Below are 23,591 nucleotides of genomic sequence, written 5' to 3'. Positions count from 1 at the left end.
CTGTTCGCAATCTTTATTGATGGTATGGATGAAGCATCAGTGTAATCTGTCTAAGTTTGCTGATGATATGAAGCCGCATAGCAAAATGGGTTGTAGGAAAGTGCAGCAAGGGTTAAAAGATGTTGGTGTTCAGCAGGAACCAGGAGTCCTTGCATACAAATCATTGGAAGTTAATTCAGAGGTGTGGAATGCAACTTGAAAGACAAAGGGCATTTTGAGCTTTGTTAGAAGCGGAGATGAATACTGGAGGACAGTTAGCTTGTTCTAGTTGGAGAGAGACTACATCAGTACATTTTGTCCAAGTATGGACTCCCTGTCTGAGGGAAGGTATACAGTACTTATGATAAAGGGAATGCTACGATTCATTGGATTAAGACCATAAGATATAGGAGCAGAATTTGGCCATTTGGCCCATTGAATCTGCTCTGCCATTTTATCCTGGCTGATCCATTAATCCTCTCAGCTACAATCTCCTGCCTTCTCCCATATCCTTTCATGTCTTGATTAATCAAGAATCTATCAACTTCTGCGTTAAATATTCATAAAGACTTGGCCTCCACAGCTTCCTGTGGTGACTTATTCCACAGATTCACCACCCTCTGGCTGAAGAATGTCCTCCTCATCTGCATTTTAAAAGTACACCCCTCTATTCTGAGGCTGTGTCCTCAGGTGCTAGACTTTCCCACCATAGGAATCATCCTCTTCCCATCCACTCTATCAAGAGCTTTCACCATTCAATAGGTTTCAATGAGGTCACCCCTTATTCTTCTGAATTCTAGTGAATACAGACCCAGAGCTATCAAATACTCTTCTTATGACAAGCCATTCAATCCTGGAATCATTTTCGTGAATTTCTTTTGAACTCTGTCCAGTGTCAGCATATTCTTTCTAAGAAAAGGAGCCCAAAACTGCTCACAGCTCCAAGTGATGCCTCACCGGTTCTTTATAAAGCCTCAGCATTACATCCTTTTATATTCTAGTCCTCTTGGAATTGATGCTAACATTGTATTTTTCTTCCTCGCCACAGATTCAACCTGCAAATGAACCTTTAGGGGACTCTGCACAAGGACTTCCAATTCCCTTTGTGCTTCGGATTTTTGGATTTTCGCTCCATTTAGAAAATAGTCTACTCTTTTATTTCTTCTACCAAAGTGCATGACCATACACTTCCCAACACTATTCCATCTGCCACTTCTTTGCCCATTCTCTTAATCTGTCCAAGTCTTGATGTAGCCCCTCTACTTTCTCAAAACTACCTGCCCCTCCACATGTCTTGGTATCGTCACCAAACTTTGCAACAAAGCCATCAATTCCATCATCCAAAACATTGACATATAATGTAAAAAGAAGCGCTCCTAACACAGACACGTGGAACACTGATAGTCTCCGGCAGCCAACCAGAAAAGACTCCCTTCATTTCCACTCTTTTTTTCCTGCCAGTCAGCTGCAAGTACACAACACCACCCAGTTATCCTTTGTCTATCCTGCTTGTTATTTCTTCAAAGAATTCCAACAGATTTGTCAGGCAACATTTTCCCTTGAGGAAACCATGCTGACTATGGCCCATTTTATCACATGCCTTCAAGTACCCCAAAACCTTAAGTATTGGGGTACCCCTTAAGTATTGATTCCAATATCTTCCCAACCACTGAAGTCTGACTAACTAGCCTATAATTTCCTTTCTTCTTCCTCTGTCCCTTCTCGAAGAGTAGAGTAATATTTTCAATTTTCCAGTCTTCTAGAACCATTACAGATTCTATTCATTCTTGAAAGATTATTAGTAACGTCTCCATAATCTCTTCAGTCACCTCTTTCAGAACCCTGGGGTGTACGCCATCTGGTCCTAGTGATTTATCTACCTTCAGACCTTTCACTTTTCCAAGAATTTTCTCTGTAGTAATGGCAACTTCACACACTTCTCTGACACTCGAGAACTAACACCATACTGCTAGTGTCATTTCACCGATCAAACACTGGAGGGCAGCACCAGTGGGAGGGGCCAGCCTGACCAAGCATGGATACTGTGCTAAACCGCCTCTGGCATCTCCTCGCCTGGACCGCTGCAACAGGCAAGACCGCAGCTTGAGGCCTAGTCCTCACTAAAACCAAGGCCAGCAGCTTCCTCACTGTCTGTCTCACCAATAAACAAGGGAAACACACTTGCAGCATTGTACACTTTTTATGTCCAACAGGGTCTTGCAATTGCAAGAGAAATCTCCAAGACGATCACTCGCAGTTAGTCTACACATTGCTTTTGCGCACTGATGCCTATGCCTTCCTATAGCAGGTAGTAACATGATCTGCACCAGGTCCAGCTTGTCCACCAACTCACTGATGGGGTAGACCTGCAGTTCCTTAAGTACTTAATAACCGACATTGTCCTGTGATCATAAGCAAAACATTTTAAAAAGACAAAAACACCTTTGGTTGGCCCCTGAGAGGCATCTGCATCTGAACACACTTCCATCTTGCCAGAAGACCAATGAAGGTGGTATCCATTAATAAGTACCTCACCATCTGAGACATGCCCTCTTCACATTATTATCAGCAGGGAGGAGGTACGAGAGTGTGAAGATGCACAATCAACATTTTAGGACCAGCTTCTTCCCCTCAGCCATCAGTAGGGTTTGCCAACTGTCCCGTATTAGCCGGGATATCCCATATATTGGGCTAAATTGGTTTGTGCCATATGGGACCACCCTTGTCCCGTAATTCCCCAGCTAAGGTGGAGCGTTCCTATGAAACCATTTGTAAGCCGAAATGGCGTAAAGCGAAGAAGCAATTGCCATTAATTTATATGGGAAAAATTTTTGAGCGTTCCCAGACTCAAAAAATAACCTACAAAATCATACCAAATAACACATAAAACCTAAAATAACACTAACATATAGTAAAAGCAGGAATGATATGATAAATACTCAGCCTATATAAAGTAGAAATAATGAAGGTACAGTCAGGAAGATTAAGCCAAAACCGATTTGTAGAAAAAAATCGGCACGTGCACGCATGCGCACGTCATGTATGCGCACATCACACATACACACACAGGTGCCCGTGCAAGGCTTCATGGTCATGGTAGTCTTTCTCGGAGTAAACACAAGTGTCCCGTATTTGACTGCTACTTTTGTCCCTTATTTGGGAGTGAGAAAGTTGGCAACCCTAGCCATCAGATTTCTGAATGGTCCACAAACACCACCTCACTATACCTCACCCTTTCGTAGATAGGCACAAAACTCTGACAATATGCTGAGTATGGCTAATGTGGGTGATTCCTGAGATAAAAGGAGCAAACATTTTGGGCCTACATTAATGGGACTGAAAGTGATTTTATTGAAATGTATAAAGACAAGATTCTGCAGATGCTGCAAATCTACAGCAACACACACAAACTGCTGGAAGAACTCAGCAAATCAAGCAACATTTATGGAGAGGAATAAACAGGCAATGATTGATCTCAGCCCAAAAGTTCGACTGTTTATTCCCCTCCATAGATGCTGACTGGCTTGCTGACTTCCTCTAGCATTTTGTGTTTGTTGATGTTGAAATGTATAACATTCTGAAGGGGACCAAAAGATTGGTTTGCTGAGAAGATGTTTCTCTTGTGAGGTATATGGAAGCAATAGTATGGTTTTAGAATGAGGGAATGAGGAGGAATTTCTTCCTGGCAAACTTCAACAGATATGTGGTGGAAAGTATGCTGACTAGCTGCATTATAGCCTGGTATGGGAACACCAATGCCTTTGAGCAGAAAATCCTGCAAAAGGTAGTGGATTCAGCCCAGTACATCATGGGTAAAACCCTCCCAACCATTGAGCACATCTACATGAAACATTGCTGTAGGAAAGCAGCATCCATCATCAGAGATGCTCACTACCCAGGCCATGATCTTTTCTCACTGCTGCCATCGGGTAGAAGGTACAAGAGCCTCAGGACTCGCACCACCGGGTTCAAGAACTGTTACTTCCCCTCAACCATCAGGCTCTTGAACAAAAGGTGATAACTATACTCATTTAAGGACTCTTTTATCTTGTCACTTCATGCTATTTATTGCCATTTAGTTATTATCTGCATTTGCACAATTTGTGTACAGTTCCTGATATTTATAGTTTACAGATCCTGTTTACAGTTACTGTTCTATTGATTTGCTGAGTGTGCCCCTGAAAAAATAATCTCGGGGTTGTATGTGGTGACCTGTACGTACTCTGATAATAAGTTTTACTTTGAACTTTGAACACTTTTTTTCAGAGAATAGTGAAGCTTTGAAATTCTCTATCCCCAAGAGCAGTAGAGGTGGAGCTAGGGAATATATTCAAGGTGGAGATTGACAGGTAGTTAAGCACAAAGGTGACGCAGAGAATAGAAATAGGGAGTGGGAAGAATTGCAGACTAGCCATGAAGGGCCAATGGAGCCATAACTGTTTTCGGTTTAAGATGGCACTACTGAAGATGTGCGACATCTTACTGATAAATCATGAGGCAAGAGAATCGACTAAAAATGTTACTCACTCTCCCATGAATGTTCATTCTTTTCTCTGTGGTGCCGAGGCTATGAACTGATCTGACTGCTGTGCGGTTCTGCCCTGCTTGGATGAAAACTGGGGCCCGAGGCTGGGCTTGGGCCTACTCTAGCTGCTTTGGGAGTGGAACTGGGACTCATTCTAGTTTGCGATGCTGTTAGCTTGCTTGTATTATTTGAACAATGTGTGTGTATATTTTGTTTCTCTCTTTCTCTGCCCAGTGATTTATGGTCATTTTTTAAAACTGGGTTATTCGAGTTTCTTGCTTTGTGGCTGCCTATTAGCAGACAAATTTCAAGGTGTGTAATTAATACATTCTTTGATAATAAATGTGCTTTGAAACATTGAATCTTAGAATTGGAGGGACATGTATATTTTTATGAAGCTAATTAATTTTTGAATTCAAGAACCTTGTGCAAGCATTACCTAAAGGGGATGAGAAATGAACGTACAATTGTCAATGCACATCCTGTCCTTGAAATCAGCCTGGATAAGTTGATCAGTAATGATATTTCTTGAAGCTCTTGTTAAAAATTGCATCATACCTATGCTCAGAATGTAATGAAATTGTCATTATTGTGGTGAAGCATCATCATTTTGGAATGTTAATGAAATATAAAGCATTACCTTAATTTACAAAATTTGAATATCTTTAATCGGAGAAAATCTAACATGAATAACATGAACACAAATCTTTTTGCACATCGTCTGTACAGTCAAGTGTGAGTTGCAGGATTAGGTGATTTAAAAACTGAATGAACTCAATGCTTTCATTATCTGTTCTCTCTTCAATGTAAGAGCAATTGTATTCAATAATGATGAATACATTCATTTACAAAGGAAGAAAAGTTGAGACTGTTCTTCCATAAGAGAAAATTAAAGGTGTTGTGAATTATGAGGGATTTTGAACAAAGTAAATGCTGACAATAGAATCATTATTCGATAACTAATTAGTGAGATGGGAGGGAATTTTTGTTATGTTGGAGTTGTTATGATCTCAAATACATTGTCTAAAAGAGCATTGGAGGTAGATGCGGTATGCCATACACCTGAAAACTATTTATTCCAAGGGAAAGAATGAGGGTTTGCAAATAATTGGCAAGTCTTTAGAGCTAACGCAAACACAGAGAGCAGAAGTGCTTCATTTTACAGTAGTATTAGTGTGCCTCTAGTTATGAAGAAAATCAGTGACTTCCCTTTTTCTGTTTGAACATGGATTTCATCCCTAATTAGTGAAAGGATGAAGCTCAAAAACTGAGCGCAGAGAAAATGGCAGCCCGTCTGGTGGTGATAAAGAGCCCAGATGAAATGTATTTTCATTTTTTTCCTTACCCTGGTCATAACTTGAGGGCGGATTTTCTGCTTTGATGCACATGAGCAGCTCTTATTGAGTATTTGCACATCTGCAATATCCTGTCCATTAATTCCAAAAGGAAACTTAACCCTCTCCCCTCTTTATCTTTGTGATGCACTGATTTGAGGCCATTTTACGTCTTACATGCATAATAAGCTTCCAAGCATTGGTGGTTTTGACTATGAAAATAAATGATAGAGCTCCAGTGTTTTATGACTATTTTTATAAAATCACTCAATGTTTAACCATTTCTGTAGCTGTCATTTTCTATAATATTAGATTAAAGAGCTCAAATGAATCCACTCTCAGTCCATGTTTTTAATGTTAATTTATACAGTCATTGGTTTCTTAGTTTAAGTATTGTCATAACTGTTTGCTGCTTCACACATACACTATACTTGCTATGAAAATAGTGTTTTGTTGATCAAGTTAACATTACATGGCCAGATACATTTCATTAAATAATATCAACATTAAAATCATAATAGTATATACTCATCCATAGTGAAAATGCTATAAATGTACTATTATAATGCTTTTTAATGAGGTTTGCTATATATAATTGAAAGATATTATGGAACTGGAGGTTTTCAATGACAATAAAGTTCAAGGCATGAAATAAAGTAAATCAAATATTATAAGCGAGCTAGACTGAAACAAGTAATGCTTTCTACAATTTGGAATTGAACATTTTTGAAAGAGACCATCTGCAACATTTTTCATCTGTTTCCATTCACTGTGTTTCTTTGTTGAAACTCAGACCCCCTAACTGAGCTTGAAATTAGAAATGGATTTTAGAGCTCTGCAACTTTTTAGTTATTGGTTTTCGTTATTCAAAAGAAAGACAAGCTGTTGATTGTACACACTGAACCTCCTTCTCCCAGGGAAGAGCGAGCATCAGGATTACGGAGTCAATGAGCAATATAATGTTTTTTGGCTGTGTCAGCTGAGGCTTTCTGAGGGAGTAGGGCTCCTACCATGGTGGGGGGGGGTGGGGTTGAAAATGAAAATATGCATGATGTAGGTTCTTTGTCACTGCCAGAGCTAGATGTATTTTCCTCTGCATTCAACTGTCAGCTTCATCATTTCATTGATTCGGATTGAAATTCCTATTAAGTAGAACTACGATACAACCCGCATTTCTTCATAATGAAAAATACACCAATGCAGTTGAAAGCTTCTTGATAGAATTTTACGGCAAAACAAAATTTCCAATTATTTTCCCATTGTACTACTTGAAAGTATTCTGGACTTGGTTTAGATAAGGATATAATTTCCAGTGGGAAGACTGCAACGTAAGGAGAAAACGATATAAATCATAATGTTATAAATCATTTATGGTTAGAAATTGCTGCTCTTACATTGAAAGACATACAGCTGTAAGGTTACCATTGGAATAGAGGTATATATACATAAAGTACAACCTTATTCATGCACACATAATTGATTATTAAATTAAGTATTGAAGTGAAGTATTTTAATTTTGTGCGTAACTTTTAACAGTGATTAATTTATTACTTAGTTAATACTTTGTATTGTCTGTTCCAGAGAGCTGACAATCCATTGTTAGAGAATAAAAGCTGTTTACGGCGAATGTTCACTTAGAATGTACAATCGGAATCAAGTTTATTATCACTGACATACAATATCTAATGAAATTTGTTGTTTGCCGCAGGATTACAGTGCAATACTTTAAAAAGTTACAATAATTTACTGTAATAAATATATAAAAATAAATGAGTAGTGCAAGCAGAGACTAAGTAGTTCATGGTTTCATGGACCATTCAGAAGTCTGATGGCAGAGGGGAAGATGCTATTCCAAAAAAGGTGATTGTGTGGCAAGTAATCTTTAAATTTATTTTTAACGTTGCTGAATACATATTTACTGCAATATGCTTCAAAAAGTTAATAAAATCTGTAGCTATATCAATCTGTCTGTCTGGGTACCATATCCGATGCGGACTTTAGTGACCATGGTTTTCCATGCAGATCTATCCTTCGTTTTTTTGGATGACTTCCATTTCCTCGATGTGTAGCCACCTGGCTATGCTTTTGATGTACATAAGGCGAGATCTTCCTCTAGGTTTACTCCCCTCAATCTTTCCAGAAAGTATGAGTTTTTCTAGTTCATCTTTCCGCATGATGTGTCCAAGGAATCTGAGTTGTCCTTCTCTTATTGTTGGTATGAGTGATCGAACTGCTTGGGCTCTTCTGAGAACTTCTTCATTTGATGTGTGTGTGGTCCATGATATTTTTAACATTCTCCTGTAGAACCATAATTCAGCTGCTTCTAGTCTCTTTTCCATTGTTGGGGAAATGGTCCAGCATTCACTTCCATAAGTCAGGATAGAATAAATATACAATTGCAGTATTCTGTTTTTAGTGTACGTGCTCATCTTTCTGTTTGTTAATATGGACTTCATTTTTTGGAAAGCTTCTTTTGCCATTGCTATTCTGTATTTGATATCTGTGTCGCACCTGCCATTACTTGTTATTAGGGGCCAAGATATTTGAATTTGTGACTTGTTTGATGTTTGTATTTCCGATCTTGATCACACATTGTGGGCTATAATGATAGCTATTTGATTATTTGATTTTGAACAGACCACAAGAAATGGCAAGTTCACATTACAGAAATAAAATGATCCACAGAAGCACAGGAAGGAGGTGATTGCACTGGAGAGGGTACAGAGGAGATTCACCAGGATGTTGCCGAGATTGGAATGTCACAGTTATAAGGAAGGGTTGGATAAGCTGGGGTTGTTTTCCCTAGAACTCAGGAGTCTGAGGGGTGATCTGATACACATACACAAAAGAAGGATTGATAGAGTAGATAGTAATAATCTTTTAATATTCTGGAACTCTCGAGAGTAAAGTAATAAAGTAAGAGATAGAGGGTCTATCTGAGGGGGAATTTCTTCACATAGAGTCATTGTAAACTGGAACACACTGCTTGAGGAGGTGTTGTCTCAATATTTAAGAAGCACCTTGATGAGAACTTGAATCATCAAGGCATAGAAGGGTGTAGACCTAATGCAGGTAAATAGGATTAGTACAGAAAAGTACAATGGTCAAAATGGACAGGAAGCCAAGAGCTGTACAGTTCTATGATTTTGTGCACCTACTATGCTGCTGTGAAATAAAAAAAGCTAACTATAGATAGGGAGAAGTTTGTTTACCTGCACGAGGTTTTACCCACAGTTTTGAATGCATCTTGTTTCATACATTGGAACTAATTAGTTTATTTTCGATGCATTAAATTGTTTAATAAAGATTTTCTTATTGGATTTCACTATTCTGCTCACTGAAATTGCCCAATGTCAACCTGTTAAATTTATCAATGTACTATTTTGACATTTTCTAGGATGGATGACATACAACTATGCAAAGAAATAACCCGACTTAAGAAAGAGCTGCAGAAACTGGTCTCAATACCAGGTGAGCATTCGGATCTATCTGAATCTTAAGGAACTAGAATAATGAGCTAGGTATCACAAATCAAGAACCAGCATCTTTTACAAATAGTTAAAACAGTGATTGAATTCTCTGCTAATCACAGGTATAAACACTGCTTCCACTATATATGAAATATGGATCGATTACATCACTATTATTTTGGTCTCCGTGTTCCAGAAATGGATATAACAAACTACAATGTATATTAATCCAGTCAGTTTCATTGAATTATGCTTAACAAGAAAAGTGATCTACAGAGAGAAATAACATTTCAGATCAAGTCAGCTTTTTCCGGCATCTGCAGTCTCTTGTGTTTCCATTTTGCCACGCACTAATACTCCGTTCACTTTCCTGACAGAAACAGTATTTTAGATAGTGTGATGCACCATACATTAGAGTGAAAGAAGCCAGTTTACTCTGTGGTGTCTCAGAATTGTGCTTCAGTAACTGAAGTAAATCACCTTTTACAAATAACCTATCAGTGTAGGTCTGCAGGGTAAATATGACCGGACAAGAAAATCAGTTCCTTTCAAAAGCCATAAATCACCTCCATATTTTGCAGCTTGCATTCTTTTATCAAAAGAACACTTTTAGGCCCTTCTGAAGGATTAAATAAAAATATTTTTTCACTGTTCTGGAGGTTTTCATGTTTTTAATTATGTTTGGGAATAGAATTCTGTTTTTTTTTAGCATTTTGAGCCTACAGAATCAACTCTGAGCCCTTATGGATCAGATTACCACACTACAGTTGCAAGATAACTATTTATGATGGACCAAAATTGAAGATGAAATTATTCCCTTTTAATATCTTATGTAACAAGCTTATATAAAATTCCTATTAGAATTCAACAAGCAGATTAAAGCCATTTATATTAGATGGGTTAGTAATTGGTAAAAGAGCTCACATAAGACTTTGGTTTTTCATCTTAGTAGTTAAATTATATTCAGGATATTTCCAAACACTGTGTCTTAACCACTGGGTTATCTGTTTTTCACATATCACTCCAACCATTTTGTGAGACTGCTTTGCCTCACCTTAATTGAATAATTTTCTGAAGTTCCAGGAACTGAACTTCACCAAGAACCTGCATGCATTTCCAATGTTCCTAACCAACTAGATTGTGTTGAATTTTATTCCATGTACTTCTCAATCTTCTCACATGATTATTAGATTAAAATGTTAACAATTCCACAACTAGCATTAATGAGAAAATGGGTTAGATAGCAAATATTGTATTCCTGTTAAACTGTCAAATGGATGTGGGCAGAATATTAATATATTACTCTTTATATTGGATTAGTGAGTGTAGTCTTTTCTTCCACGCCCAGCCCCTACCTCATTTGTAAAGCAACAAATTCACGTGGATTTCCAAGGATGCTATCATCCACAAGTTACCATTCCTCACGTGGTCTCTACTGGTTCATAATTGAACCACCTCTTGCATTCACTAGAGCCAGCAGATAGCACCGTGATCAGAATTGGAGTCCTGGATGATTTTTGATTTCTCACTTCAAGTGTTTCACTTTGTTTGCACTAAATATATCAAGACTGTTCATATTTTTATATTAAGATACAGCTTGGAGCTGCCTTTCCAGTCCTTCGAGCCACGTCCGCCCAGCAATCCCCCAATCTAATCCTCATGGGATAATTTACAATGACCAATTATCCTACCAACCAGTATGTCTTTGGACTGTGGGAGGAAATCACAGCACCCAGAGGAAACCCACGCAGTCACGGGAGTACTTACAAACTCCTCACAGGCAATGGCGGGAATTGAACCCTGGTTGCCTGTACTGCGAAGGGTAGTGCTAATCACTATGTTACCTGTGCACAATGGAAACTACGATCAGTTGTGTGATGGTAGCACCAAAAAGAAAACATACTTGGAAGAAATAATCTGTAGTAAATGGAAGTAACATTTGTATATCACTACTCCTGATGCAGGTTCTTGACCCAAGACATTGACCTGCAACTTTTGACTCTACACGTTATTCAGAATTTTAGTATCTGCAGCCTCTTTTGTGTTTGTTTATTTGAACTCCGCTTCTGGAGTTCTGTCTTCATCTCCTGTTTCTGGGATGCTAGTCTTCTCTGACTTTCACGGAAGTAGAAAGTAGCCATTCACGTTGCCACTTCTTATAACTAGTGTTCTTGGAAATTTGCTATATAACCATTAACTAACTACCTTGCCAGTCAGACTGTCTTTTCTTTCCCACCCCCTATATTTTTCTTACTGGTATCCTTCTCGTTCTTGTTTCATCCTCCGCCAGGTAACAACAGGATTCCTGAATGGCAAGTTTACCAGTCAGTAAAATATCTGACTCAGTCATTGTTAGTGTCGAACGCCATCAAGTCACTACCGCCTCCTGATGGCACAATGTACAAACTCTCAAATGGCAGCCATCGCCAAATTAACTTCAGATTCTAGTAATTTTCTAGGCTAATCAATCTATGGTTTTTAGGATTTCTTGGTTGTTCTAAAACCAGGAAGTGAAATTATCCCTGAGACTTTGTTACTCTTAACTGGCATTAACATGAAGGACTATAAAAACTAAAACCAAGAGCAGTCCATTCAGACTTTGCCATTCAGTGAGAACATGGCTGATTTACTTCGCTGTCACTCTCATGCACTATTTCCTTGCCCCTTGTTTTCCATTAATTTATTCAATAGTATTTAGTTTCTTGTTTACTATTACATTAATTTTTGTGAGTCTCCATCCCCATATCATTTTTGGATGGCTGATATGTTATCCTCTTCTAATGCTGAAAATTACGTGCCCACAGTTTCCATAACTGTAGCAGCCATCTTGTGCACAGCAAGCTCCCACAAACAGTAGTGTGAATCATCTGCTTCATGTAGGATAAACATTGACCTGGACACCAAGGATTATTGGCCTGCTGCTCTTTGATATAACTTGCATCTAGCTTCAAGAACAAACAAGACATCAGTTTAGCTTTACATCCAAGACCTGTTCAATACTGCACTATCTAAATTGACTTTTGTACAAATCTATTAAGTGGGACACATATAGTCAGAAGTGAGGATGCTCCCCACTAAGTCATCAGGTTTTTTGTCCTTTGTTAATTCATAGGTACTTGTAAATCCATGTCTTACCTCCATTGACACCACAGTTGAGGTAATTGTTGTCAGACTATGGGTCAAATTGAGTAAGTTTGATTCATATGACTCAGATACTGATTGAAAATCATTCTCATTAAAGAGTGTTTCAATACATTTTAGTATAATTACTACTAAAATAACAATTATTATCATTTAAAATGTAGATAAGGACAAATCAAATGAGGATAAGCAAAAGGAAGAAGAATTACTGCAGCAGATCCATAAATTGGTGGAGACAAGAGACTTCCTTGTGGATGATGTTGAATTTGAACGACTGAGGTACAGTGACTTCACTTAAACAAGAGATATGTAAGATTTATTTCAAGGGGAATAGAATATAAAAGCAAGGACATAATGCTGAGGCTTTATAAGACATTAGTCAGGCCGCACTTGGAGTTTCGTCAACAGTTTTGGAACCCGCGTCTCAGAGAGGATGTGTTGTCATTGGAGAGAGTTCAGGGGAGGATTACAAGGATGATTCCGGGAATGAATGAGGTTAACATATGAGGAGGGTTTGGCAGCTTTGGGCCTGTACTCACTGGAATTTAGAAGAATGCAGGGAGATCTCATTGAAACCCACCAAATGTTGAAAGGACTAGATAAGGTGGATGTAGAGAGGATGTTTCCTATGGTGGAGGTATCCAAAACTAGAAGGCACAGCCTCAAAATTGAGAGGCAACCTTATAGAACAGAGATAAGGAGGGTGCTTTTTGGCCAGAGCAGGGTGGTGAATATGTGGAATACTCTGCCACAGATTGCAATGGAGGTCAAGTCCGTGGGTATATTTAAAGTGGAAGTTGAGAATTTCTTGATTAGTCAGGGCATCAAAGGATATGGTGTGAAGGCAGGTGTATGGGGTTTAGTGGGACCCAGGATCAGCCATGATGGAATGGTGGAGCAGACTCGATGGGTTGAATAGCTTAATTCTGCTCCTGTGTCTTATGGTCTTATGGTCTAAATATGAGGTGTGAGTTATCAACAATGTTGAATAAATCTATATGTTGTTTTAGTCTGATGATTATTTTGAAACTTAATTGCTTTTTATCATAGAGAAAGAGAAGAAGACAAAGAAATGGCAGATTTCTTGCAGACAAAATTATCAAAGGCCTGTTCTAAAAAATCAAGTAGGTATCTGTTTGTCAATTTGCTGATGATTCCCTCCTCTCCATTTTACATTGCTGAGGCAAATGTAAATAAAGGAATGGACTTTGAGTAATGAAGCAAAAAAATCAAGAGTTTGGGGAATGGGAATAAGTAAGTGTATTTTCCACTCGTTAAAAGGTTTAAACACTGCTTAGATCGAAAATATTAAGTATACAAGTCAAATTTCCTGGATCATTACATTGATCTCTATCTAAGAATGCATGACAGTTCATCATAATGCTGCTGCCCAGGGAGGAATTTTGGATTGCAGCAATATACAGAATTTTTGCCCTACCATTTTGTGACTTGCTTGTATTTAAATATGCATTTAAAAATATACAATAGGGTCTTTTAAGAGACTCCTGGACAGGTACATGGAGGTTGGAAAAATAGAGGGCTATGGGTAACACTAGGTAATTTCTAAAGTAAGGACATGCTCGGCACAGCTTTGTGAGCTGAAGGGCCTGTATTGTGCTGTAGGTTTTCTATGTTTCTGTATGTTTATCCTTCACTGGGCCTTGCACTGAAATTTCTGTTTCTTCACATCTAACGTTCTAGCATCTGAGTGACTCATCTTAAATGGAAATTCTTCAATAATGAAATGTTCTGAAGCAGGGTATATTTAATCTACTCAAAATATAGGAAATAGGTTGAATTTTAAATACACATATTTCACAAAATGTACATGATATGAATTCTACATTTCCTTCTGATTCTTGTGCAGATTTCCACACGTTCCTGCTGTTTTTTTTTTTGTTTCCTGGTATGTTACTGAGACTGTCAGATGTAACTCTTGCATATATTAGTAAATTTTAACAGTAACTTAGCAATTGGTCCCACACAGGAATCTCCATGTCAGGTTTTGAGTCTGTTCTAAAAGATAGTTTTGACGTTGAAGGCATAAGAGTGTGCACTGACAGAATTCTAGAGATTAGACGTGGATAAAAATTCTTCACACAAATGTTGGGTGTTGGGAACTGAGGATTCACCAATGGCCAAGTAGGATGAGTAAAGGAAGCAATGTGAGATATAGGGATGGAGGAGGTAGCTGAAGTAGCATATGGAAAGACTATGCAGAACTGCCTTTGAAATGTGCTCCGTGGAACGAAGTCAGTCAGATGATATCAAATATTTAAACTGCGGGGAACGATGGAGATTGATATGGGAGGCAACCCTTTGCTCTCTTGATGGAAATATTGAACGGCCAAAGGGTATTTATTTCACTCTTCCAGCAGAGCATGAGTTTGTGGTAATTCCCCAGTAGTTATGCTGGGGAACAGCTGCAATGGAAAAAGGTAAGTGCAACAAATTTGCATTTAAAAAATAATTAATGTTTTCTTCAATTTTTTAAAAATTTGTTAAAGATTTAAGTAACATACTAATATTTTAAATGGCTAATTATTTAATTTTCAATAGTCATTGAATATTTTTGAATGTACAGTGATATTTAGAAATATTTAAAGCTTTTGAGTGCTTTGACAGCCAGTAAAGCTTTGGGGAGGCTAACATGGCTTCGCTATCTATCAGCGTTTTTCTGCCATTTCAGTGTTTGGAGTTTTCTCTGTATGGAATTTAATCGCCCAAGGCCTGACACCTTGGAAGGTCTAACCAATTTAAACCAGGGCCATTCTTAACCAAGAAGTCAATATTGATGGATCTAGAAAAGATAACTCTGTGGTTAGTGTGGATTCCAGCAGTGAATATAAGAAAGTTAAGCTGGCAGCAAGTTATGACCCAATATTTTCACACAGCTGATACATTGTTAAACATTTATATTGCCCCTTAAGAGTGTAAGAGCTTTTTCAAAATTGATTCAAGTCATCAAATGAGAATCAGAATCGGAATTGGTTTTAATATCATCAGCATATGTCGTGAAATTTATTGTATGCGGCAGCAGTACCTTGCAATACATAATAAAAAAACAATGAATTATAATAAGATGTGTGTATAGTAAGCTAAATATGTTAAATTAAATAAGTAGTGCAATAAAGTAGTGAGGTAGTGTTCATGGGTTCAATGCCCATTCAGAAATTGGATGGCAGAGGGGAAGAAGCTGTTCCTGAATCATTGAGTGTGCACCTTCAGGCTCTTGTACCTCCTTCCTGATGGTAGCAATGAGAGGAGAGCATGTCCCAGATGGATGATGGATGCCACCTTTCTGAGGCATCATTCCTTGAAGATGTTCTGAATACTGGGGAGGCTGGTGCCCATGATGGAGCAGAATGAGTTCACAACACTCTGCGGCTTATTTCGATCCTGTGTAGTTTCCCCCACCCCGCTACCAGATGTTGATGCAGCCAATTAGAATATTCTCCACAATACATCTGTACAAATTGGCAATTGTCTTTGGTGACGTACCAAATAAATAATACCAAATTTAATATGAAGTTACACATTGCATGCATTACTGTTAATGTGGCTGGATGATTAAAATTAAGATTCATTGCATAATTTGGCCCAGTGGTCAGACCAACTCATTCATTACTGTTGTGCATTAAATCTATCAGTTAGATAAGTTTGATAGGCCACATTAGTTTGTTTTCCTCCCAGCAAAAAAAAAGATAATCTTACATTATTCACTTCAGCATCACTCTTCAGAGTCATTCTTTACCTTTTATGTGAGCCGTCTTTAATTACATAACTCCCAGTGTGCTCCTGGCAATCACGCCCATGCTCACTCGCCTGTTACCTGGCTGCACAGAAACTCCAGCGTTCAGCCGTATACAAATGAGTTTCATGTTAAATCAAGCCAGCACAATTTTGTTGTATTTTAATTAGTTCATTTACAGGATTTCGGCAGTAGTGCCAAAGGTGGCATTTGTTGTCCCTCACCAATTGTGCTATTTCATAACGCTAATGATTAGAAACCAGTAGGTCTTGGACCCAGTGAGACTGAACAAGCTGCAGTTCTGACAAAGTCTCTCTGACTTGAATAAAAAAAACAGAAAATACTGGAAACACTCAGCAGGTCAGGTGGTGTCTGTGGAAGGAGAAACAGTTATTATTCAGATATGAAAATATTTTACTCTCTTTCTAAGTTCTGTTGAAGATTCTCAGATGTGACACAGAAACTGTTTCTTTCTCTACAGATGCTGCCTGACCTGTTGACTGTATGCATCACTTTTTGGTTTTCCAAGCCAGATCACTGGATTACTTGTAGGAGAGTTGAAGCTGATAGCCTTTCATTCCTTTTTAGCCTCATCTTTTATGGGTAATAAATCACAGATTTGGAAGGTGTTCAATTAGGTCAATGGTGCACAAACAGGCCCCTTGCACTGGCCGTGAAGGGAATGAGATAACACAGGCCCTTGTCAGGTTACAACAGGGTTCAGAATCAGTATCAGGTTTACTGTCAGGGACATATTCTATGTGATTTGTTGGTTTGTGGTAGTGGGACAGTGCAATGTACATTCGGCCCTCCTTATCCGCGGGTTCCACATGCATGGATTCAACCAACCGCGGATCGGGATAGCCCGGAAGTTCTCTCTCCAGCACTCGTTGTTTGAGCATTTTTTCTTGTCATTATTTCCTAAGCAATACAGTATAACAACTATTTACATAGCATTTACATTGTATTAGGCATTATAAGTAATCTAGGGATGATTTAAATTATACGGGAGGATGTGCGTAAGTTGTATGCAAATACTACGCCATTTTATATAATGGGCTTGAGCATCTGCATTTTTTGGTATCAGCAGGGGGGCCTGGAACCAATTCCCCACGGGTCGACTGTATAAAAAAAATTACTTTAAGTTTTTTTTTAGATTATGAGGACACGCAGTCCTCTTTTATTGTCATTTAATAATGCATGTATTAAGAAATGATACAATGTTTCTCCAGAATGTTATTACAGAAACACATGACAAACCGACTGAAAAACTGACAAAAACCACATAATTATAACATATAGTTACAACAGTGCAAAGCAATACCGTGATTTGATAAGAACAGACCATCAGCACAGTAAAAAGCCTCAAAGTCTCTCGAAAGTCCCATCATCTCATGCAGATGGTGAACCTCCAGTGCCGCAAACTTGCCGATGCAGCATCCTGGAAGCATCTGACCACAGTCCGACTCCGAGTCCGTCCGAAAACTCCGAGCCTCCGACCAGCTCTCTGACACCGAGCACCATCTCTGCCAAGTGCTTCGACCCTGCCCCAGCCACCGAGCAACGAGCAAAGCTGAGGATTTGCGGCCTTCCCCTCTGGAGATTCTCGATCGCACAGTAGCTGTGGCAGTGAAACAGGCATTTCAGAAGTTTCTCCAGGTGTTCCTCCATGCTTCTCACGGCTGTCTCCATCAAATCAGGATTGTGCACGGCCCCTACTTACACACATGATATCATTTGGAACAGCTGCGCGCGCTGCATCGCGCCGCCATCTTCTCCTCCTTCCTAAAATAATAAATCATACAGAAGTGGAGTAGTAAGGTAGTGTTCACCACTTCGTGAACCATTCAGAAATCTGATGGTGGAGGGGAAGAAGCTGTTCCTAAAATACTGAGGATGGGTCTTTAGGCTCCTGTACCTCCTCCCCGGTGGTAGCAATGAGAAGAGCACATATTCTTGATGGTGAGGGTCCTTAATGATGGATTCTTGAGGCACCAGCTTCTGTAAATATACTCAGTGGTGGGGAGTTTGTGCCATGATGCAGCTGACTGAATCTGCAACACTGCAGCCTCTTTCTATCCTGTGCGTTGAAGCCCTCATACCAGTCAGTGATCCAGCCAGTCCCAGTGGTACATCTGTAGAAACTTGTAGAAATAGTTTTTGGTGACATATCAAATCTCCTCAAACTCCTAATAGTTGCTGGCGTGCCTTCTTCGTGATTGCATCGTAAGAACATAAGAAATAGGAGCAGGAGTAGGCCATCTGGCCCATTCAATAAGATCATGGCTGATCTGGCCACGGACTCATCTCCACCAACCTGTCTTTTCCCCATAACCTTTAATTCCTCTACTATGCAAAAATCTATCCAACCTTGTCTCAAATATAGTTACTGAGGTAGCTTCCACTGCTTCATTGGGCAGAAAATGTGAAATCTAGAATCAATGTGAAATCTAGATGCCCAGCGATATATTTATGTTTCTAAATAAAAACAGGTCAACCAAGGGTGCTGTGTAGTTAAGTTCAAGTTCAAAGTTCAAAGTTCAAAGTAAATTTATTATCAACGTACATATATTTCACCATATACAACCCTGAGATTTCATTTTCTTGCAGGCATGCTCAATAAATCCATAATAGGACGACAATCATAATAGAATCAGTGAAAGACCACACCAACTTGGGCATTTGACTGGTGTGAAAAAGACAACAAATTGTGCCAACACAAAAAGAAAGAGACAATAACAATAAATATATATTGATAACATGAGATGAAGAGTCCTTGAAAGTGAGTCCATAGGTTGTGGGAACTTTTCAGTGATGGGACAAGTGAATTTATCCACTTTGGTTCAAGAGCCTGATGGTTGAAGGGTAATAACTCTTCCTGAATCTGGTGTTGTGAGTCCTGAGGCTTCTGTACCTTCTTCCTGAAGGCAACAGTGAGAAGAGAGCATGCTGGGTGGTGGGACTCTCAGATGAATGCTGCTTCCCTGCAACAGTGCTCAATGTAGATGTGCTCGCAAGTTGGGAGTGCTTTACCCATGACTGACTGGGTTTTATCCATTTTGTTTTGGTAGGGTTCGAGGGTATTGGTGTTTCCATACCAAACTGTGATGCAGCCAGTCAATATACACTCTACCCTCAATCTATAAAAGTTCATCAAAGTTTTAGATATCATGCCAAATTTTTGCAAACTGCTAAGAAAGTAGAGTTGCTGCCGTGCTTTCTCTATAATTGCACTTACATGCTAGGGCCAGGACAGGTCCTCTGAAATTATAACACCAAGGAATTTAAAGTTGCTGATTGATCTGGGTGGACTGGCCCATGGACCTACAGTTTCCTCCTCCTGAAGTCAATAATCAGCTCCTTGGTCTTGCTGATATTGAGTAAGAGGGTGTTGGTGTGGCACCACTCAGCCAGATTTTCAGTCTTCCTCCTCTATACTGATATGTCACCATCTTTGATTCAGCATGTGACAATGGTGTCATCAGCAAGCTTAAATATGGTGTTGGTGCTGTTCCGAGCACGCAGTCATAAGTGTGAAGTGATTAGAGCAGGGGGCTAAGCACACAGCCTTGTGGTACACCTGTGCTGATGGAGATCGTGGAGGAGATGTTGTTGTCAATCTAAACTGACTGTGGTCTGCAGTGGGGAATTCGAGGATCTAATTTCACCAAGAGCCTTCGAGGCCAAGGTCTTGGAGCTTTATGATTAGTTCTGAGGCGATGATGGTATAGAATGCTAAGCTGCAGTTGATAAAGAGCATCCTGATATATACATTTTTGTTGTCCAGATGTTCCAGGGTTGAGTGAAGAGATAATGAGGTGGCATCTACTGTGGACCTATTACTCCAGTAGGCAAACTGCAGCAGACCCAAGTCATTTCTCAGGCAGAACTTGATATGTTTCATCACCAAGCTCTCAAAACACTTCATCACTGTGGATGTAAGTGCTGGTCAATAGTCTTTGAGGCAGGTTACCAAGTGTTTCTTAGGCACTGGCATATTTGAAGTCTGCTTGAAGCAGGTGGGTACCTCAGACTGCTGAAGCGAGAGGTGAAAGAACACTTCAGATGATCAGCACATATCTTTAATATTCGGCCGGGTACCCCATCTGGGCCGGATGCTTTCCATGGGTCGACTGTCCTGAAGGATGGTCTTACGTTGGCTTCAGTGACTGAAATCACAATATCATTGGGGGCTGTAGAAGTTCCTTTTAAGGGCAGAAGAGCTTCAGAAAAGCAGGTAAATCACATAATTTTTACTTTATAATTCCCAGATGTTATCCCAGGGACAGCAAAATTGATTGTTCCATTCCTTTCACCAAAAATCTAAAATACTTAACTTGATGTTACCAATTTCTTGGAGTTTACAAACTAGGAATTAATAAGAAAAACATAAATGTGAAATGCCATATACACTCTGCTTAGATTGGGCAATTAATACTTCTGGACTAATAAGTTGCTTTGTTTTGTGTTGCAGCTGTCTGATTAATCTGTTCGTTTGTGAAAATTGTGCCTTGGATGTTGTACTTCAGTTGCAATTTGCTCCTAATCACCATTCCGAGTCAAACTGTCAGATGTATAGAAATGTTCCTTCAAGAATCTGCTTGGCCATTGTAGATTAACATTCTGAAACATCCTCCACGTTTTAAAGATAGTAAAGTTTAATTTGTCTGTCACACCCCCACAAAGCAACTGCCTATAAGTTAATGGTTGGGAATTATCCTGAAGCTAAAAGAAGTCATTTAATTTGCTGTTGCGGTTAAGTCATCAAGAATATCATATGCAAAAATTCTCCTACCCTTTAACAGTGCTGTCTTTTATCTTCGTTACTCTTGCCTTTTGATGAGCTCTGCTTCAGGAGAGTTGTGATGTGTGTAAGTTAGCACTTGCTTTTGCCATGTCTATTAATTGGCCAGTGTGCGTTGCCACCTTACTGTGCCTCCAACTGGCTGCAGTTGTATGTACTGAGGGACACACTGTAGCTCAGTGTGGCCTGCTCTAAGGCTCTGTGGGGAAGGGGCAGAGTATAGGATGCTTCCATGACCACACATGGATGTGTGATGTTGGGTGGGAATGCCACTGAAACAATGATAAGGATATATCACCTCATGCTGGCAATAGCGCTATTTTTTGTATTTTTCTTCCCCTCTCTTTGAAATTTACACTGTGTATTGTACTGACCAGGATTGTAAAGTTCTTTTGCACTATTTCTTCTGTTTATACTGTATATATCTATCATGAATAAAGTTTATCTTTGCAGTATAGGTAAATTAATGGTCTTTGGCACTTCCGTTAGTATTATGTCTTCACTAAATCCTTCTCGTGGTCTTGCTACATTATTTTGAACTTCTGTGATTAGCAGCTTTTTATTAAGAATGACAATCTAGTTTTCTTCACAGAACTGCTCATTATCCTTGTATTGGGGTTTTGCTGGTCTAGGATGCACAAGTAGAGTCAGATCGAGATGAATGATTTTTTAAGCAGTGCTCTCTGCCTCTTAGTCTATGACATATCAGGCCAAATTGAATAGAATCTACCAGGTTTGTATCCACTTCACTACTAGTGGCATATAAAACTGACCTAAGAGCAACTCCTAATTCAAAGATTCAAAGTACATTTATTATCAAATATGTATACAGAATCCGAGTCTGAGATTGGTCGTCCTGCAGGCAGGTATGAAACACAAAGACAACACAGAACCCATTCAGGAGAACGCCAAGCACCCAATGCGTGAGAAAATGACAAGTTGCACAAACAGCAAAAAGCAGGTGAACAACACAGAGAATACCAAACATTAAACCAGGTGTCCAGTGGTATTTAGTTCAGTTCACTTCACTGCCGAGCTGCTAGCCCACGGCATGCTGTATGCAGAGTCATTCTTCGCTGAAGTGCCACTGTCTTTATCGATCGCCCCAATGAAACCACTTACAACCAGCAAAAATAAAGAGTAGCTGGAATCTAGAAATACATGCACCATGAACCTCAAATGAGTCCACAGCCTCACCGATCAATCCTTGCAGCATGAAACCCCAAGGGTCCCGCACTTACCTCAGACAGCATCTAGTGAGGGAGAGAGGAAGACTGGTCAAATGCAGGCAGACGGCGTCAAATGCCCACCCATCTCCTGCTCTCATCCTTGTTGACTTCAACCTAGCTCCCAGTGACTCAAACAGAGAGAAGCAATGGAGATGATGTTGGGCTGATGCACTCGACGACTCGATCAGAGAGAGGCAATGGAGTTGATCATGGGCTCACACACTCAACGACTCATTCGGAGAGAGGCAATGGAGTCGATCATGGTCTCACACACTCAACGACATGATCGGAGAGAGGCAATGGAGTCGATCATGGGCTCACACACTCAACGACTCGTTCAGAGAGAGGCAATGGAGTGGATCATGGTCTCACACACTCAACGACATGATCGGAGAGAGGCAATGGAGTCGATCATGGGCTCACACACTCAACGACTCGTTCAGAGAGAGGCAATGGAGTGGATCATGGTCTCACTCACTCGATGACTCGATCAGAGAGAGGCAATGGAGTCGATCATGGTCCCTCACACTCAACTGGATCAGGGAGAAGCAATGGAGTCGATCATGGGCTCACACACTCGACTGGATCAGAGAGAGGCAATGGAGTGGATCATGGTCTCACACACTCAACTCGTTCGGAGAAAGGCAATGGAGTCGATCATTGTCTCACACACTTGACGACTCGATCAGGGAGAAGCAATGGAGTCCATGGTCTCACGCACTCCATGACTTGATCGGAGAGAGGCAATAGAGTCGATCATGGTCTCACGCACTCGACTCGATCAGAGAGAAGCAATGGAGTCGATCATGGGTTCACGCACTCAAAGACTCGATTGGAGAGAAGCAATGGAGTCGATCATGGTCTCACACACTCGACGACTCGATCGGAGAGAAGCAATGGAGTCGATCATAGTCTCACACACTCGACGACTCGATTGGAGAGGCAATGGAGTCAATCATGGTCTCACACACTCGACTCGATTGGAGAGAGGCAATGGAGTCGATCATGGTCTCACACACTCGACTCGATTGGAGAGAAGCAATGGAGTCGATCATGGTCTCACACACTCGACGACTCGATTGAAGAGAACTAATGGAGTCGATCATGGTCTCACTCACTCGACTCGATTGGAGAGAAGCAATGGAGTCGATCATGGTCTCACACACTCGACTCGATTGGAGAGAGGCAATGGAGTCGATCATGGTCTCACACACTCGACGACTCAATTGGAGAGAACTAATGGAGTCGATCATGGTCTCACACACTCGACTCGATCGGAGAGAGGCAATGGAGTCGATCATTGTCTCACACACTCGACTCGATCGGAGAGAGGCAATGGAGCCGATCATGGACTCACA

At 39.9% G+C, this 23,591-nt stretch overlaps 1 protein-coding gene across 1 annotated transcript in view; it reads left to right on the top strand.

Annotated features, from left to right (window-relative positions):
* LOC134360229 (bMERB domain-containing protein 1-like) overlaps positions 1–23,591 on the top strand; it is an 87,550-nt gene that overhangs the window by 48,627 nt on the left and 15,332 nt on the right. Inside the window, exons 3-5 of the mRNA XM_063074316.1 lie at positions 9,236–9,309; positions 12,614–12,728; positions 13,500–13,573. Coding sequence (XP_062930386.1) covers positions 9,236–9,309; positions 12,614–12,728; positions 13,500–13,573 — 263 coding nt within the window. The remainder of the gene's footprint in view (positions 1–9,235; positions 9,310–12,613; positions 12,729–13,499; positions 13,574–23,591) is intronic.

Source organism: Mobula hypostoma, chromosome 22, assembly GCF_963921235.1.
Source record: "Mobula hypostoma chromosome 22, sMobHyp1.1, whole genome shotgun sequence".
Lineage (NCBI taxonomy): Eukaryota > Metazoa > Chordata > Chondrichthyes > Myliobatiformes > Myliobatidae > Mobula > Mobula hypostoma.
This window is presented reverse-complemented; position numbering and strand designations above follow the sequence as displayed.